Source organism: Gavialis gangeticus, unplaced genomic scaffold, assembly GCF_001723915.1.
Source record: "Gavialis gangeticus isolate Ggan-Ray unplaced genomic scaffold, GavGan_comp1, whole genome shotgun sequence".
Taxonomy (NCBI): domain Eukaryota; kingdom Metazoa; phylum Chordata; order Crocodylia; family Gavialidae; genus Gavialis; species Gavialis gangeticus.
In genome coordinates this window covers 186,482,895-186,500,709 of record NW_017728992.1, presented here as the reverse complement: position 1 = coordinate 186,500,709, position 17,815 = coordinate 186,482,895, and the positions used below count along the sequence as shown (strand labels likewise).

At 40.5% G+C, this 17,815-nt stretch overlaps 1 protein-coding gene across 1 annotated transcript in view; it reads left to right on the top strand.

The window, feature by feature from the left end:
- The window catches only part of WASHC5 (WASH complex subunit 5), a 49,722-nt gene extending 32,267 nt beyond the window's left edge, over positions 1-17,455 (top strand). The window contains exons 15-29 of the mRNA XM_019528154.1: positions 3,841-3,951; positions 4,058-4,198; positions 6,137-6,217; positions 6,791-6,892; positions 7,606-7,785; positions 8,902-9,026; positions 9,435-9,597; positions 10,399-10,501; positions 10,586-10,665; positions 11,593-11,696; positions 13,046-13,175; positions 13,783-13,879; positions 14,746-14,899; positions 15,154-15,241; positions 17,037-17,455. Coding sequence (XP_019383699.1) covers positions 3,841-3,951; positions 4,058-4,198; positions 6,137-6,217; positions 6,791-6,892; positions 7,606-7,785; positions 8,902-9,026; positions 9,435-9,597; positions 10,399-10,501; positions 10,586-10,665; positions 11,593-11,696; positions 13,046-13,175; positions 13,783-13,879; positions 14,746-14,899; positions 15,154-15,241; positions 17,037-17,093 — 1,716 coding nt within the window. The 3' untranslated portion in view covers positions 17,094-17,455. The remainder of the gene's footprint in view (positions 1-3,840; positions 3,952-4,057; positions 4,199-6,136; positions 6,218-6,790; positions 6,893-7,605; positions 7,786-8,901; positions 9,027-9,434; positions 9,598-10,398; positions 10,502-10,585; positions 10,666-11,592; positions 11,697-13,045; positions 13,176-13,782; positions 13,880-14,745; positions 14,900-15,153; positions 15,242-17,036) is intronic.
- The last annotated feature ends 360 nt before the right edge of the window (positions 17,456-17,815 follow it).

Below are 17,815 nucleotides of genomic sequence, written 5' to 3'. Positions count from 1 at the left end.
TGTCATCACTTTAGTAGAAGGCAGGGTAGACTTGCATTAGGGCTGTGTGAAGCTTTAGGTGCTGATTCGATTCGGAGGAGATTCGGCCTGATTCGGTGGCTGAATCTCCGAATCTGAATCGAAACGGAACCAATTAAAAGATCTGAATTGATTCGGAGTTTGTGATTTGGACAGTCCCCACCCATTGCAGAAGGGAGCTGGAGCTGAACTCAGAGCTGATAAGTAGGGGCAGGGAAGAGGGGGCTGGAGAAGCGGGGAGGCGACCATGTGGGGACCCCTACCTGCCCCTCCAACACCCCCATGCCTGCCCTGCCTGCCCCAGCTCCCAGCATTTCGGGGAAAACAAAGTCCTGACTCACCGGGTGCTGCCGGGTGGGGAGCAATCCCTACTGGCCCCCAGCTGCATGAGCCCCCTGGTGTCCCAGCCCCCGCACAGCCGCCCTGCCCACCCCAGCTCTGGCCCTTTAAGGAAAAAAAAAAAGAGAGAGCTCCTGGGACTCACCAGCTCCTGCAGCAGCCTCAGTGCTTCAGGGGGTTCTCATGCAGAGTGCCTCCCTGCCTCCCCCCAACCTGGAAGCACCTCAAACCTGGTAGCACCTGCTGAGTCAGGGCTTTTTTTTCCAAAGAGTGGGAGCTGGGGTGGGTGGGGGATGGGCCTGGGTGATTTTGGAGATTCGGCCAAATTGATTTGGGACAGTGATTCAAATCACCTAATCAAATCACTGTCCCCTGAATCGGCCGAATCCGAAGCGAATACTAGCCGCTTCACACAGGCCTAATTTGCACCTTACAGACTAACTAAAACATGTACAGCATGAGCTTTCATGAGCCTGAGCTCACTTCGTCAGGTGCTGTGAAAGGACATGCACAAAGTAGTGTCAAATAGTGGTTTAAATACAAAAGACAGGAGAGGGAAGAGGGGGCAGTGCTGGGAGAGGTAAACAACTCATAAACCCGGTAGGGACAAAGGGATCAAAAAAACTAATCCAGGTAACAGAATAATAATCTGTAGTCCCTCTTTAGACCATACTTAACACAATTAGTCTGTGAACGATTTCTTGTTCCACAATTTCTCTTTCAACTTGGTTTTTAAGGTTTAGTTGTCTTAAGAACAGTGACCCTGAGGTCAGTGCTGGAATGGCCAGAGAGGGTAGTGTTCTGTCACAGCTTGTGTGTCTTTCTGGAACTGATGTCAGAGCAGTGTTCATTCATTCTTACATGTAGGGGTTGCCCTGGCTCTTCAAGGTAGACAGCACTGTAAATAGATGGTGGCATATTTGACATTGGTAGAGGTGCAGGTGAATGAACCTAAGGTGTTTTATAACCTGTGTTATTTGGTCCAGTGAAGATGTGGTCTATGGTGATGAGGGGGCACAGCATCTGGATCTGTTGCGAGGCCTAGTGCCTTAAGTGACTTTTTGCTTGAGAAACACTGTTTGAGATTAGGGGACTATTTGTAAACTAGGACAAGTCTGTCCCCCATGGTGACCTTGAGACGATCCTTTTCCAGGAGCAGTTGGAGCTCATTAGTGATTTGTTCAAGCTGGGGTCTATAGCAGATGACCAAAGGGATTTCCTTGTCCTTTTCTCAGGGTTGGTACTGCAGCATGCCAAAGTGAGGTCTCAGTCTGGCCTTGTTGATTTTGAGTGGCTACAGTTTGGGGATTGTATGATAATAATAGGATCCCTGCTCTAGATCTTTAAAGCGTGTGTTCTGGTCAGCGTGATCAAAACAGATTTGGCTACAACATAGAGCTTGGCTGTTAATGTTGGATCTAGTAGTGTGCTTAGGATAGAAATTGGCATGATGGTAGCTGTGGCGGTTTGTGGGCTCCAATACAGTGTGGTTGTTGCATATTCACCTCAAAACTGAGTTGCCTTTGGGGTTCACTGTATGGTATGCATGGATAGTCTCTCAAACTAGATTTGTTCCTGTCGTGTTTAGTTTCTTATTTGTAGCTAGTGTCAAACTGGGTTTGGTTTTGTCATTTTCATTTCTCCATGTATGATATTTTTTATATAAATGTACTTTTGTAATTTCATGATGTAACTGAAGGATAATCAAATGAGGTATTTTCCACATATCCAAGGCCTTGTCTGCCTGTAATGGGGAAATCAGCTCCTCTCTAGCAAACGTATATGAGGGTACAGGAACAAACCATCCTGATGTGCAGGAAGAGTAGCAAGTATGGCAGCAGAAAAGCTTGGCTTAGCAGGGAAGTCCTCAGTAAACTAAATCACAAAAAGGAAGCTTGTAAGAAATGGAAACTTGGACAAATAACTAGGGAAGAATATGAGAGCATTGCTTGGGCATGCAGGGGTGAAGTCAGAAAGGCCAAAGTGCAATTGGAGTTGCAGCTAGCAAGGAATGTGAAGAGTAGCAAGAAGGGTTCCTACAAGTATGCTGGTAGCAAGAGGAGGATCAAGGAAAGTATGGGTCCCTTACCAAATGGAGGAAGCAGCCTTGTGACAGAGGATGCAGAAAAGGCTGCAGTGCTCAGTGCCTTTTTCTCCACAGTTTTCACAGGCAAGGTCTGCTCCCAGACTACTGCACTGGGCAGCACAATTTGGGAAGGACATGAGCAGCCAGCAGTAGTGGAAGAACAGGATAGGGACTATTTAGAAAACCTGGATGTATACAGGTCCATGGGGCCAGATGGGAGAGTGCTGAGGGAGTTGGTTGATGGAATGGCCAAGGGTGCTGAGGGAGTTGGTTAATGTGATTGCAGAGCCGCTGGACATTATCTTTGAAAACTCATGGCAATCAGGAGAGGTCCCAGATGATTAAAGAAGGACAAACATAGTGCCCATATTTAAGAAAGGGAAAAAGGAGGATCCAGGGAAGGCCAATCAGCCAGTCAGCCTCACCTCAGTCCCTTGAAAAAATCATGGAGCAGATCCTCAAGAAATCCATTTCTAAGCGCTTGGAAGAGAAGGTGATTAGGAACAGTCGGCATGGATTCACCAAGGGCAAGTCATGCCTGACCAACCAGATTGCCTTCTACGGTGGAATGACTGGCTCTGTGGTCAAACCGTGGCTGGGTTTGTCATAGTGGTAGCAATGCAGCTATCGCAGACCTTCACTAATGTCTAAAGTATTCCAGCATTAGTTCGTTAGAGAAGTGGAAGTTATTAAAGGCCTGATGACATTTCTCAAAAGATTTCTTCTCCTGTGTCCATATGATGATGTCATGTACTTGAGGTATATCAGGGGGATGAGGAGGCCAAGTTGAGTCAAATCAAATCAGTCCCAAGGCCGCTGTGACTGTTGGAGCATCTTAGATGTTCTAACAACCCTCCTCCACTCTACCCTGTGTTCGGCTAGTTTTGTGCATGAGTGGGCAGCTGCAGAGAAAATAGACTCCAATGTCCAAGTGAGCTCAGCCTTACAAAAGCTCATTTTATACCTCTCTGCTTTAGTTAATCTGTAAAGTGCAAATCTACCCTTCCTTCTGCCTGACTTCAGACTAATATGACTATCACTTTAGAAGGACAGTTTTACTGTTACAGTAAGAATGAGAAAGACCTTAGGAGAACTGGGGGGTGGGATATTGGAAGGATCACAAGACAAGAAAGTGTATTTCTTTTGCAGTGAGTGAACTGCAGAACACTTGCTTAAGAATAAAAGGAATGTATATAATATTCTCTGCCATGTTAAAGTTTTTCTTTTATATTAAATTTGCCAAATGGAGAAACTATACTGTCCTTGCTTTTAGCAAAAGCACATGATTCTGACTTGGGTTTTGGAGGATCATGAGGAGGAATTAAAGGTTTTTAAAATGAGTAGTGTATAGTGGGGAAAACAAAAGGAAGAAATTAAAATATAATCCTTATTTCTAGCTTGCTTCTGCACTTGACTTGCCACTGCTTCGTATTAATCAAGCAAACAGCCCTGATCTTCTCAGCGTGTCTCAATATTACTCTGGCGAGTTGGTATCCTATGTTAGAAAGGTAGGTATTTGCTGGGATTCAATTGTTTAATTCTTGAATTGCTTTTCCAAAAACTGAACGTTTTGTTTCAACTCAGAATTGCTTACACAGTCTCTCTTTTATGAAGGTCCTGCAGATCATTCCAGAAAGCATGTTTACCTCCCTTCTCAAGATTATAAAGCTTCAGACGCATGATATAATTGAAGTGCCTACTCGCCTCGACAAAGAAAGGCTACGAGATTATGCTCAGCTTGGACCACGATATGAGGTACTGTTAAACTTGGGAGTTCTGAAAAGCAGAATTTATAAGGGCCAAATTCCAATGTGGTGTAAGTAAGCACAGTTCAGTGAAAAACACCTGTATCACTAGTGGTGAACATGTCCACTAAGTAAGACTTAAGACCAACTAGTTTTGTAATGAGTAGTTTCAAGCTTTACTGCCAACTTCTCTGAAAACTCAAGAAGGGAATAGACATCATTTTAATAAGCCAGTGATCTTAGATCACCTTTGTAGTGAAAAGGCAAATCCCAGACATTAAGACCACTATAGGAGTTGGTGCCCTTATTCAAAATTGTACCTGAGACATCAAGGGCTGAATAAGCCAGCAGAACCATGCCACCCTCTGTTCCTCAGAAGTGGAGGCAAGATCAATGCATGATGATATTGTGACAGAGGAAGACATTCTGGATGTTGGGTCGTGTGTTCTGGGGCTACAGAACTTCCTTCACCATTGTTGTCAGTCTGGAAACTTTCACAATAAATTAAAATTCATTTACTCCTTGAAATAAAGGGGGGAAGAGGGAGTGGGAGAGCACAAGCAAACTTCTTTCTTAGCACTTTCAGGGATACTCAGAATTATGTTGTTCCAGTAGTTTCTACCAGCACTCCTGAGTGGGACTTCCATGTGCAAACTGCCAGCATACAGACTAAAATCTAGGTACCTCATTAAGTCACTGCAGTTATTTGAGATTCTCTCAGAGACTGGCTGATGTCTGAAACCTGCATTATTCTTTCTTAAATTATTTTAAATTCTGCATGCCAGATTCAGATCTGCACCTGGAACAGACATTTTGTCTGAAGCCCTCCTAATGCCTTTGAAGCAGACGGAGTAGTGAGTACACAGACATTTCCAGCCAAAAAAGCACTTAAGAAATGGCCAAAATGCTTAAAAAATGGTCCTCAGAAAATGAAGGATGTTGTTGAAGTGATTCCTGAAATGTCTGCATGCTCCAAAGCGCAACATGTCTGCAGCCTGCTTTTTCTTTACTTGCAGGCTTGTAGAGGAAGTACAGAAAAGGTGGAAGTCAGGAACAGGCAATTGTGGGATTGCTGCTGTCAGACCTTGGTTAAATTACAAATACAGAAAAGAGCTCAGGAGCAGCAAATCAGAGGCATACCTGGAAGTTCAGCAGAGTTTGCAAGCTCAGACTGCCAGTGGGGGTGAGCCATAGGGATTTACAGCATAGGTGGTCAGCAGGTATGAGCTTCAGGGGGGACCCTATCAGTGTAGACATACCCTCACCTAAATGGCATTCTACACATAGATAGTAAAAAGAGCCAGACATCTACTTGCCGTTTATGCCTTTAGGAAATTGGTACCCTGTTTTTCCTTAAGCCTCTAAGGCTATGAACAGATGTTACTTTTGTCTTGGGAGAGAGACTTTTGTTTCAGGATCTTGCAGACACACACATCCATTGTCCTGTTTCAAGTTCCTCTGACGTGTACTGGATAAAATATGCTACCACTGTTTCCCCAGACATCCTGTTGTAGCGCTGTGGTTATTGTGGTTCATCTGAGGTATAAGCCTGTCAGACTGAGTGATCCCACTGGCCAGCCTACTGGCCAAGGAGCAGCCATGCAACTTGGAAGCTTAGTGTGTGTAAAGGACAGTGCTGCTGCTGTTTCGATCTGGGTCAAACCCTGGGACAATCAGTCCTAGGTCAAATGAGACATCTGCTGATAGCTTAAGAAACACCTTTGGTTTGTTCTCTTGCTGTTTAAAATGCCAGCATGAATTTGTGGTATTAAAACTCATTCTTTGGATGTATGGATAGGGTAATGTATAATGTTAAAACCACAAGTTTAAAGTATGAAAGGAAGTTTGTAATAAAAAAAAAATAAGTTTGATGTGATGCTTTTTGCAGTGCCTTTTACTTAAATCACTGTTTGACTCTAATGAATGGCATCCTTTCCTTTCACTGAAGGTTGCCAAGTTAACCCATGCTATTTCAATTTTCACGGAAGGTATTCTTATGATGAAGACTACTTTAGTTGGCATCATCAAGGTAATGTTATATGTTAAAATGAATTAAATAAATGCAAGGCCGGTAGCATTTAAGCATAAAAAAATCTATGCTTGTGTGTAATTCTGAGGGGAAGACAGAAGTAACAGCAAATAATTTAACTGAAATTTTCAAACTTTGGTACCTAACTTTGGGAGCTGCACTCCGCTAAATCCCTTAAGTCAGGATTATTAAAGACATAATTATTGTGCAAATGCTTTTCATATTTAATGTTACCGCAAAACTGTTTTTTTAAACTTTCTTCATCTGAAGTGAAACCACTCTTCCTCTATTATGGCATCACTAATTATACCATTTTCAAGACAGTAGATACTTTTTAATTGTACTCTACTATGTTTCACATATACCAGCCCCTTAAATCATACTGCATGAGTCTAAACAAAGTTTGAACTTAGGACATGCACTTCACCAAGGTGTTGCATAGTCCTTTTCCATAGCTTAAGTAATTACTTTTTAAGGAGAATCAGTTTCCTAGAAAGATAGTGTGCTTTCATAAGTTTTTAGATGAATTATTTTTTTGGACTTCTTGGAAAAAAAGTATTTTTTTTTACCTAGGTGGATCCAAAGCAGTTGTTAGAGGATGGAATAAGGAAGGAGCTAGTAAAACGAGTAGCTCTGGCTCTTCACAGAGGACTCATCTTTCACCCTAGAGCAAAGGTGCTGTACAGTTAGATTTGATTTTGTTACATGCCATTCAGGAACTTGACTGGACTCTGTTGCCCTGGAACTTTTTAAAAATAATGTCTAGCACTGTATACCAAGGTTTGGGTGTTGTATATACAAGTACACCTTTGAACTTCCTAAGGATACAGTAATTTGAAATGCTTTATTTGAAATTAAAAAACAGCTAACTTAGATGACAAAACAAAACAAGTGATGAAGGTAGATATAATTGTCAGAAAGGGGAAAAAAAACTCCTTCACTTGCTAAACTCAGGATTGGCAAGTATTGTGTGTTTTCCTGTGACAGGTGGCAGTGATTCACATAAGTCAGTTTAAAGAGTATCTAAGAAATACAGTTCCCTGAGCTCTAAGTACTAGTGATGTACTCAACTTCACAGAGGCTCAGCACTGCACATGAACCTTGGAAGTTTGAAACATTTCTGTTCATGCTATAATCTTTGTTAATGACCTGAGACCTCAAATAACCCTTGATAAGTTGTTTTTGGGGGGTTTTTTTAATGTCTTTCAGTTCAGGGCCTCCTATGGCACGTGAATGGGCACACAGTGAAACCTTAACTTGATCAGGGCTCTGCCTGTGATAGGTTGATTCCCATTATAGCAGTTAGGAATATTAATCATTGCTATTCTTTTTGCATCCTGCATCTCCTGGACCTGTAGCCTTTTTTTTTCTAATTACCCTTTCTACAGCCAAGTCAATTAAGACCAAAACTGAAAGACATGGCAGCTACAATGGATGGGTACCATCGATCTTTTGAGTACATTCAGGACTATGTCAACATTTATGGTTTAAAGATTTGGCAAGAAGAAGTGTCTCGCATTATCAACTACAATGTAGAACAGGAATGCAACAACTTCCTAAGAACAAAGGTACACACATCCTGTTTATTGAAAAATTGATAAAGAAAGCTCATAAGTGTCTTCAAATTTGGTTTTAGTTCCTGTCAGTGAACATGCATGATGGATTATGTCTGCTCCTGCCAGAGAAAATTACACATTATCATTGTACAGTAAAAGCTATGTTATCTGGCATCCCCTGGGAATGGGGGACTCCAGATAACAAATATGCCAGTTAATTGAGTGGCCCGGGCCACCACTTCTCCCACCGCGTCTGGGGCGTCCTGCTGCCCCTCCCGTGGCATCACTGCCCCTCCCACTGCATTGCTGCCCCTCCCGTGAGCTCCATGGGACAGGGAGGTGGGGCCCCCCACAGACTGCTATGCCCCCAGGCTGTGGGGGCTCAGCAGCGCAGGCTGCTTTGGCCCGGGCTGTGGGGGCTCGGAGAAACCGGAAGTGCCACGGTGGGCACTTCCGCTTTCACTTTATCTTACAAGCTGGCATACCAGTTACTTGAGCATACCAGCTTGTAAGATGCTGGTTAACAACTTTTATTGTAATATTCTGGACGTGCAAATGAACTTCTTCTTTTAGGCATGGTCAGAGCTCAAAGTCCTGTCATGCTAAGTGCTGTGCAGACAGGTAGCAAAATGATATTTCCTACCCAAAGCTTTTAGAATCTGATAATATTAAAAATTATGAGAGTAAAAAATAAAATTGGTACTATCCCCTGCTTGCCCATGAAAGCAAAATATCATGTGAAATGTAACAGAAAATGAAACACACAGTAGTGTACCCATGAAGAAAACAGTAGCCCAGCCTTTACTTAAACCTCAAATCTTGGATGATTTGATAAGCTGTGGGTGCTGTTGATAATAGCTAGCAAACCTGACAGAGTTACTTGCAAGCTAGCAAAAGAGCCCATATAAAGCAGATGACAATATCCTTCCCAACTCCTCATGCTGTTATCCCACCCTCTAGATCTATTTTTTCAAAGTTGCTTGCCTTTGTTCATGAAAGCTCTGTTCTTTCCTTCTCTTTTTCTTTTGCGTAATGTTCCATTTTCTGTTTTTAATTGAGAATTCTTTTGAAGCCAAGTTGAAAAGGGCTGAGGGTAAGGTTTTAAAATTATTCTAAAATGTTTTTCAGATCCAAGACTGGCAGAGTATGTATCAGTCTACTCATATTCCAATCCCTAAATTCACCCCTGTAGATGAATCGGTAACATTTATCGGTCGGCTTTGCAGAGAAATACTGAAAATCACAGACCCAAAGTGAGTATCAGAAGTCATAAACTGCATCATTCCAATCTCTTTGAAGCACTAAAAAATTTTCGCCCTTGAAATAAATACATATTTTGCTTGTTATCTTTTCTTTGTCATTATCATCATCCAGTGTTTAACTACTAAGAACAAAAAATCATCCAGTACCTTTAAGATTAGTCTAGAATACCTAATTGAGATGGTGGTTGTTGGTTTTGGTTCAGTTTTTACCAAAAATATTACAACGTGTTAGCCAATTGGGGTCATATGGACTAAATACAAATGACAACCCAGTGAAGAGGAGAGCAGTACTAGTTCACTGCAGCTGTTTTCTCCAATATTTATCTAAGTTAATTTCTTATTATAGAAATTTCCCATAGTTTTTCCAAAGATGTTATCTGTGTTCAAATTTTCTTTTAGAGTCACGTGTTACATTGATCAAATGAACACATGGTATGATAACAAAACTCACCTGGAAGTAACCAACAGCCGCCTCTTCTCAGAAATCCAAGACACTTTAGGCACCTTTGGTCTGAATGGTTTGGATAGATTGCTCTGTTTCATGATTGTGAAGGAGCTGCAGGTAACCTTTGAGTTTCTATTTTATTCATGAACGTTGAGTTTTACTGCCCAGTAATATTTTTAAAGGAATAACAATTTTGATTTATGTCACTTTAAATGTCTTGCCAATCCTTTTATAGAAGTTTCACATAAAAAAATTTGAGCCCAAATGTTCATTTTTTCACAGACAAAAGCCCTCAGATTTGAAACATTAAAAGTTGTTCTAGCTGCTTCTTCCCCATAAGTTGCCCATTTTAATCTACTGTTTAATCAGCACTCACTCAAAAGGAGTACAGTTTTCATGGCCAGGTGTAATGGGGACCATATTACCTGTACAAAGAGCTAGACAATTTATGCTTAGAGTGGTATATTTTCTTTCTTTCTTTTTTTATTTTTACCTAACATAAGTAAGAAGGTATCCATTCTGTATAATTCCTTTTCTTACCAAGTCAGCACTTGAAACACAAACTTTGTTTCATGACTCTAAAGCAGCTTAAATGAATGCTATATTCTGGGAAGAAATAAAGGAGACAACCAGAGTATAGGTGAAGTGGGTTTTGCTTAAATGTGAAATGAAGTAAGCATATGGTTGATGCCTTCTCTATTAATCACTGATACAAGTATCAGGCTACTGTCATAGTACAGAATAACAGTTAGTGGGAAACGTACAGATTCATGCTGGAATTATTCAGCTCTGTGTCTCAGAGAGAGTTCCTACCCTGCTCCTGTTCTGATAATAAAATTGCCATTGAACTCACTACAATAAAGCATCCTGCATGCTGCCAGGATAAAGCATCAGTCTGCATGTCTGTTTCTGTTTTAGAATTTCCTCAGCATGTTTCAGAGACATATACTCAGGGACAGAACAGTACAGGAAACATTAAAAGCTCTTATGAACGCTGTCAGTCCAGTCAAAGGAATTGTAGGTAGGTACCTTAGATGTAGACTTCAAGAAAGCTATTGTTAGAGGGTCTCTAGATATGCATACTGATTTTTATGTTTTGCCACAGCAAACTCTAGCAAAATCTATTCTGCAGCAGTTGCCAAAACTCAGAAGATCTGGGCTGCATATCTGGATGCCATAATGAAGGTACAGTTGTTTAAAGAATTATGAGTTAATACTGTACAAAGTGCACATCAAGTCATATGATCTCTATTACATATTTTCACCTAAAAGTTGAATCTACAGTTATCGTACATCCCCTTGTGTGCTTCTAATGCATTATAATACATTGAGCAAAACTGGACCTGGGCAGCACAAGGGTGGGAGATCTCTAAGTAACCCAGGAAGGATGTATAAGGTGATATTAGTACTTTTATATTATTGTAGTTGTATTTCTGAAGTAATGCAGGGGAAAAGAAAAGAAACCAAGCAGTTATTTTGTCCCCTTGTGAACATTTATGATAGTTAGGCAAGATTTCAGCATTTGGAATAAATGACATGACTGTGAGATCGGATGACATGCGCAACTGGTTGGATCTCGTGTATCAAATTTCTTTTTGCCTTGTCTCGTTACTGCTATCTTTTTGTATATCCCCAGGCAGTACACAGCACAGCTTAAGTGCAGGATCAGAGTTAGGGAGGAAATGGTCCTTCATACTTTCACTGTGTTAAGAAATGATCCTCTGCATAGGAACACTCTCAAATCTGATCAGGTTTCTATCCAAAGCTATTATGTAATGTAGCTGCTTTGCTGCATCAAAAAAAATGATAGTTAACCTACACGATGGTATAATTTTAGTGGTAGGCAAATGCTTGAAAGAATAGTATGAATTATAAATTAATACATTAGTTTAGCAAAATTTGTCCATCACAGAAATGGTATGTGTGTATGTGTGTGTCTGTTTTTTACATATTTATTATATACCCACAAATGAATCATATATATGTAAAGCAATTAAGTCCCCCTCGATATACAGCCTTATACAACTGTAAATTGTTACAATCGATCTTTTTTTTTCATTGTTTTGAAAAAAATTTATTAAACTTCTCGTTTTCACTGTATTTTTTTAACAGGTTGGTCAAATGCAGATTTTAAGACAACAGATTACCAATGAATTAAATTACTCCTGCAGGTTTGACTCCAAGCATTTGGCAGCTGCTTTGGAAAATCTCAATAAGTAAGAAGCAAAATTCATTGAAGAGCAGCCTGTATCATTACAATGTTAATTGTTGTTGTGACATGAGCTAACTTGAGGGAAACAAAGCCAAATGCAGGCTAAGTTTTTAAATTTCAGATTCAGATAAAATTCAGGGATAAAGTCATTCAACCATCAATGAAAGGATGCCTTTTAATGTCTTTAGCATTTGGACATACCTAAAACTCCAGTCCAATTTGGAAATAAGATAAAATCAGTCAATTAGTATAAAATTCACCAAATTCTACACTTCTTTTACCCCTTCTTATTGGACAGCTCATGGTATGTGCTGTGCCTGGAATACAGGGGTGCCTATACATGAGCGCAGAGGCTGCTCCAGCGTGCTGGAATTCCAGCACATCAGAGCAGATTTGATTAATTGAGTCTTCTGGAGCATGGCAATTGCTGCATTCCAGCGGCTTTCTGCGTGTTGTATATCGTTGAACGAGCTTTAGTTCAAGCACCCACACTGCCATTTTTAAGTGCGGGGATGCTGATACACAAGATGCAGTGGTGCTTTAATTAAAGTGGCTCTCGGAGCTGCTCTAATTAAAACACTGCCCCCCTCACACACACACACACCCGTGGAGCACATGTAAAAGTGCCTTGTAAAATGGGCATCCAAAAAAATTAACAGCAGTATTTATTTTATTATTATTGTTCTTAATTGCTAAAGAAAACATTTGTAGGAAACTTGTTTCTTCGTGTTAGCAGGATTCCTCTTTCTCAACTGAAGTGTATAGTATCAGCCTTGAGGATGATATATAGAGGCATAGAAATTGACGAAGAAAAATTTGAAGAATTGGGATTATTTAGATGAGAAAAAGAGTAAGATGGGATTGGATAAATGCAGAAAGGAGTTTTATAAAGAGGATATTTGTTCTCTGCGTCTATGGGGCTCTTTAAGAAGAGGCTTGATGCCTACCTGGCTGGAGTCATTTGAGCACAGTTTTTCTCCTGCCCAGGCAGGGGGTCAGACTTGAAGATCTGCAAGGTCCCTTCCAACCCTACTTCTATGATTCTAAGAAATAATGGACTTAAATGACAACAAGAGGATTTAAATTGTATGCTGGAAATAAATTTCTATCCATGAGGGTGGTGAAGTACTGGAAGGGATTATTGTGAAATCACCATCACTGGAAGTTTTTAAAGGCAGGTTAGACAACCGTTTGCCTGGGATAGTTTAGAAAAGGATGATTCTGCTGTGAACCAAAGGTTTGGAGGAGTTGGATTAGATAATGTCTTGAGATCCCTTCTGGTCTTAGTTTTTCTTTTACTATCACAATTGAATTAACCACTTTTAAATGAAAATATCTCTCTTTGGCATTTAGAGCAGTCTTGGCTGACATTGAAGCCCATTATCAGAATCCGTCATTGCCTTACCCAAAAGAAGAAAACACACTTTTGTATGAAATCACTGCCTATCTAGAAGCAGCAGGCATTCGTAACCCATTGAATAAGGTCAGAGTCATACTTTCCTGTGAGATCTGGCAGTGTGTCAAATTATGACCAAAACCATTTTATTGTTGTTACCTTTCCAGAAAACTTGAACTTGGTTAGCAATGTTCTTTTATACATGTATTTGTGTATCTATAATATATGTATTTTATTTACTTATTCTAATATTATAAAAGCCTAAGTCTGTCTGTAATGCTTTATTCGCGCTCTGATTGGCTGACGGAAACAGCCAATCCGAGTGCTCCAAGCATGTGGGAATGCTGCCATGATTACGAATCTGCGCCTAGAACCAGACAGCATGGGGCGTTAGGTGGCAGCGCTCCATCCCTCCCTTCCTTCCCCCCGCCCCCCCGTCATTCTTGACAGGCAGTTGGCTAGTATAAGATATATTTATGCATAAATGCATTGTGTATATAATATATATTTATAAAATATACAGAGTGTGTGTGTGTGTGTGTGTATGTTTTATATATTATCTTTTATATATATTCCAACACAAACAAGCTCTGTGGTGTTTTGTGTTTGTCTTCAGATATTGCAGTTACAAGCATGTGAAACTGCTTTTATGTTAACTATGTAAAAACTATTGTTTTTTTCCTTTCCTTTCCAGATATACATAACAACAAAGCGGCTGCCTTATTTCCCCACTGTCAACTTTCTGTTCCTGATTTCCCAGTTGCCCAAACTGCAATATAACAAAAACCTAGGTATTATATGAATTGCTATTATATAAATAGAACAAGTACATTTAGGTTTATACAAACTTTTCATATCCTCACTGATAGATTCACTATCCCATTTGTAACTTACAATTTAAGTGTATTTTTCCAAATATGATAAAGTGGTATGAGACTGGTTTCTAAATGTTTAGTAATATCTTTATGCACAAAACGAAGCTCAAGAAATAGAATATACAAGTTCCCCAGTGCTTGATGCCCAGCTTGCAGTACTGTTCCTCATTTCATGCAAGTAAGTTATTTGCTGTGAAAGAAATATGGATTGCCACATTTGTTTGTAAGGAATCTGTACAATGGAGAAGAACCCAGATCATTCATATCTGGGGCGCTCACAAATTACTTAGTTCAAAACAGGTTGCTGCATTAAGAAATAGTTGTTCAGCTGTTAACTGTGGCTTTTGCATCAAAGTGCACTGTTTCTCCGATCAAGTAGAGTTCATCAGTCATTCTTCACAACTCATCTGAGAAACAGTACCATAAAAGCTGCAAAAGCAGCAAACAGGTGTAGCATCTTAGTGGTGCACTTCCATATACCCCCTGAGGTCCCTTGTGAGGCACCAAATGTGAGGCATAGAGCTTTGGAGTGGCTGGGTGTGGATTTGACTTGAAGGATTTGGTACCCCCAATATATGCATGTCTGATTCAGTTAGTTATAAGTTGCATCTCTACCCTGCCTTTTGCCTAACTTTAGACTAACATGGGCTAACTCTGCTCATGAAAAACAAGCAAAGGCCTGATAATGAAGCCTTTTGTGAATAAACCATAGTTTAGCTCGGATATTAAGGATGTGTTCTGCTTTATCAAAAAAGAGGGGGAAATGTTTTATTTTTGTATAGGAGTAGCGTGCAGAAAGCCAGCAGACCAAATTGACTGGCTCCCGTTGGTGCTTGGGCTCCTCACGCTGTTGAAACAATTTCATTCACGATACACGGAACAGTTCCTGGCTCTGATTGGTCAGTTTATTCGCTCAACAATGGAGCAGTGCACAAGGTATGGAGTACTCACTTTTCTTACTGCTTATTTTGTTAGGCTTCAAATTACCTTTTGCATTAATTTTTAAGAGTATTCCTCTTCATAATTCAAGTGTTACATCAAAGTATGCCATTCTTGTAAAATTGCAAAGTATATTGACCAGCTTGAATAAATAGCTTAGCACTTCCTAATATTTTACTTATGTAGGTAGCTGATCAAAACCACCATGTCTAGAGGCCTGAAGTTCATTAATGTGTATGTGTTAATAATAGCCAGAAGATACCAGAAATGCCTGCCGATGTAGTGGGTGCCCTTATGTTCCTGGAAGATTATGTTCGTTACACAAAGTTACCCAGAAGGGTAAGTAAGAGAACTCTGATTTCAGTTTGGGACTTAGAGGAGCATTAATACTAATATAAGAAGGATTGACATAAAAGCCAATGAAATAACACTGATTTTTACACTAAGTGAGGATATGGCACATTTTCTACTGTTAGTCTAAGATAACTGTGTGTCAACTTGTATTTTATGTATTTAGTCCTTACATTTTCCTGTCCTTAGTTTTTAATGAAAATCCAGAGTTGGGCGAACTGCATAATCTTTTCCTCGCTTTAGGGAGGACTCTGCACATTTTCATCTGTTCTACTGACTTACACCGTTAAAAGAACTAAATCTGCTTCATGCTGTTGTGTGTAGTAGGTGCTGTTTCTAGCAGTTTCCTAATATTCATTTGCTCTGGACCAGGAATTGTGAATAAGTTGCATTGAATCCTCCAAGGGCTTGTCTGTGCTATGACAGTGGCTGGTCCTGCCGAGGATGGGACCAAGTATACCTCACACCTCTTAGGCACGCTCCAGATCCCAAAGTAGATCTGTGGAGCTACTCCAGGCTCATGCCTCTGCACCCACTCTCCAGCACTTGGGCTCTGGCATGCCCAAGAGCAGCCACTGGGGGCAAGCGTGAACTAGCCTTGCTGAAGAGCTTTCAGGCCTGGATTATGTCCACTGGTGTGGGTGGTTGGGTAGGTACAGGCAGGGTATGCTCAACCACATCGTTGCCAAGGCCTGTCACTGCCTCAGTACAAGCCAACCTTGAGGTGCTCAGCACAAAGCTGCTGAAAGAGCACATAAAGCTGCTATTCAGTGGGAGAGCATCATTAGAAATCCTTTTAATTTATACCTTCTATATAAAGGGTATGCATGTGTGTCACAGACCCATGGCTTTGTATAATTGCCCTCATATCTATTGTCATTCTCACTTACAAATGCTTATTCTTCTTATTTATGAACCCCTGGAGAAGCCAATTTGTATCCTAGAGCTGATGATCAAAAAGAAGTGAAATGGCAGTTACAAGACATTTTGCAGTCTTAAGTGAAAACACGAAATGTGGGATGCTTTGGCTTCTATCTAGAAGCAGGGGTTTATCAATATGTTCTGTACGTGGCAAAACGAGTCCTGTAGTTGCCGATTTTTCCTCAAGAAAATAAACTGTCTTCTCAGGCTTTTCACATGGGAAAAATTCATGATAATTTGGGCCCACTAAAGTTCACTTTATAGCACGACAATAAGCATATTTATCCTAGTGTACAGTTACGCATCTGGCCAAACTTTTATTTGTCAAACCATTTGGTCTAGATTGTAACACAGTTAGCAAGATGAAAAGTTAAAGAAAGTTGCTGTTCCTGAAAAGGGGCACAGCTAAGTGATACTTGCAGGTAAAAGGCTGGGGAAATGTGGGTTGAGATTCTCTCCTGTTTCAATTATTTTGTGATGCCAGCTGAGAAGTTTTGATGTTTGGGTATGAGGAGGCAGAACGGAAATCGCTTGTGTTCCATAGACTTAATTATTGAATGATGTTTCAATGGGTTGACAGTCAGGTAGTTGAAGTTAAAAAGCCCACTGGTCTGCTCAGACTTAAACTGAGGCTGTAGTTTCCCAACATTGTGCCCTTCCTTCCCACCCAGATATGCATCAAGTAATCACTTCAGAAAATAATCTGGGTCTTTAAGTATATGAAGTAGACTCTAGGTAGTTCACGTAGGTCTGTGTGACCCTCCACCAATTAACATGTGATTTTTCTCTAGACAGTGTTTGCTGTATTTATGGCAGAATATGGCTATCAAAAATTGACTTTATTCTTCTCCATTTCTGCTAGGTTGTTGAAGCACATGTGCCTAGTTTCATTGTTGATGAATTCAGGACTGTTCTGTGAACATGGAAAAAGACTGAGCCTTCCTGCAAGTCCAAAGCCACTGAACCAGAGGGTGGGTGGGGATGTGGAAAAAAAGAGCACTTCACAACTGTATTTTCTGCGTTTTGGGGCAATATCTGTTGCAACTGTCTGGATAAAATGTAACTATGCACACTAGTCTGTATAACTAACATTGTATAATTATCATGGTATCCAATTTCTATCACATCCAAACAACAGTGCCCTTTTTTACTACATCTTATAAATGCTATATGTATGTAATTGTGTATGTATAAAATCGCTTAGTTTTATGTTCAGAAAAACTGTTTATGGACATTTGACTTTTGTAGCACAAATAAAGCAATAACAGAAAGTAAAGGGCACTAATTATGTGCGCAGATGACTCTGTACCAGTTCTCCCACTCAGAACTCTCACCAAGATGAACTCACAGCAGCGGAGGAGCCTGGCCCTGTTCTTGCACCGCTGAAGTCACTGACAACATAGGGTGGGGCTCTAGTCTACCAATCCGAGCAGCGACAGCCACCTGCACTTCTCCAGTGTCAGACTCTTATCTGGGTTTAGTTTAAAGATAAATGACAGTCCAACCAAAAGCTAAAAAACTTCTGGAAAAGAGGGGGTGAAGGAGGTGGGGAATAGTCTTGCCATTACAGAACTATACCATCATAGCCCACGCCTTACTGTGAATCCTATCTGAGGATACTGAAGATCCTATCTGAGTCCT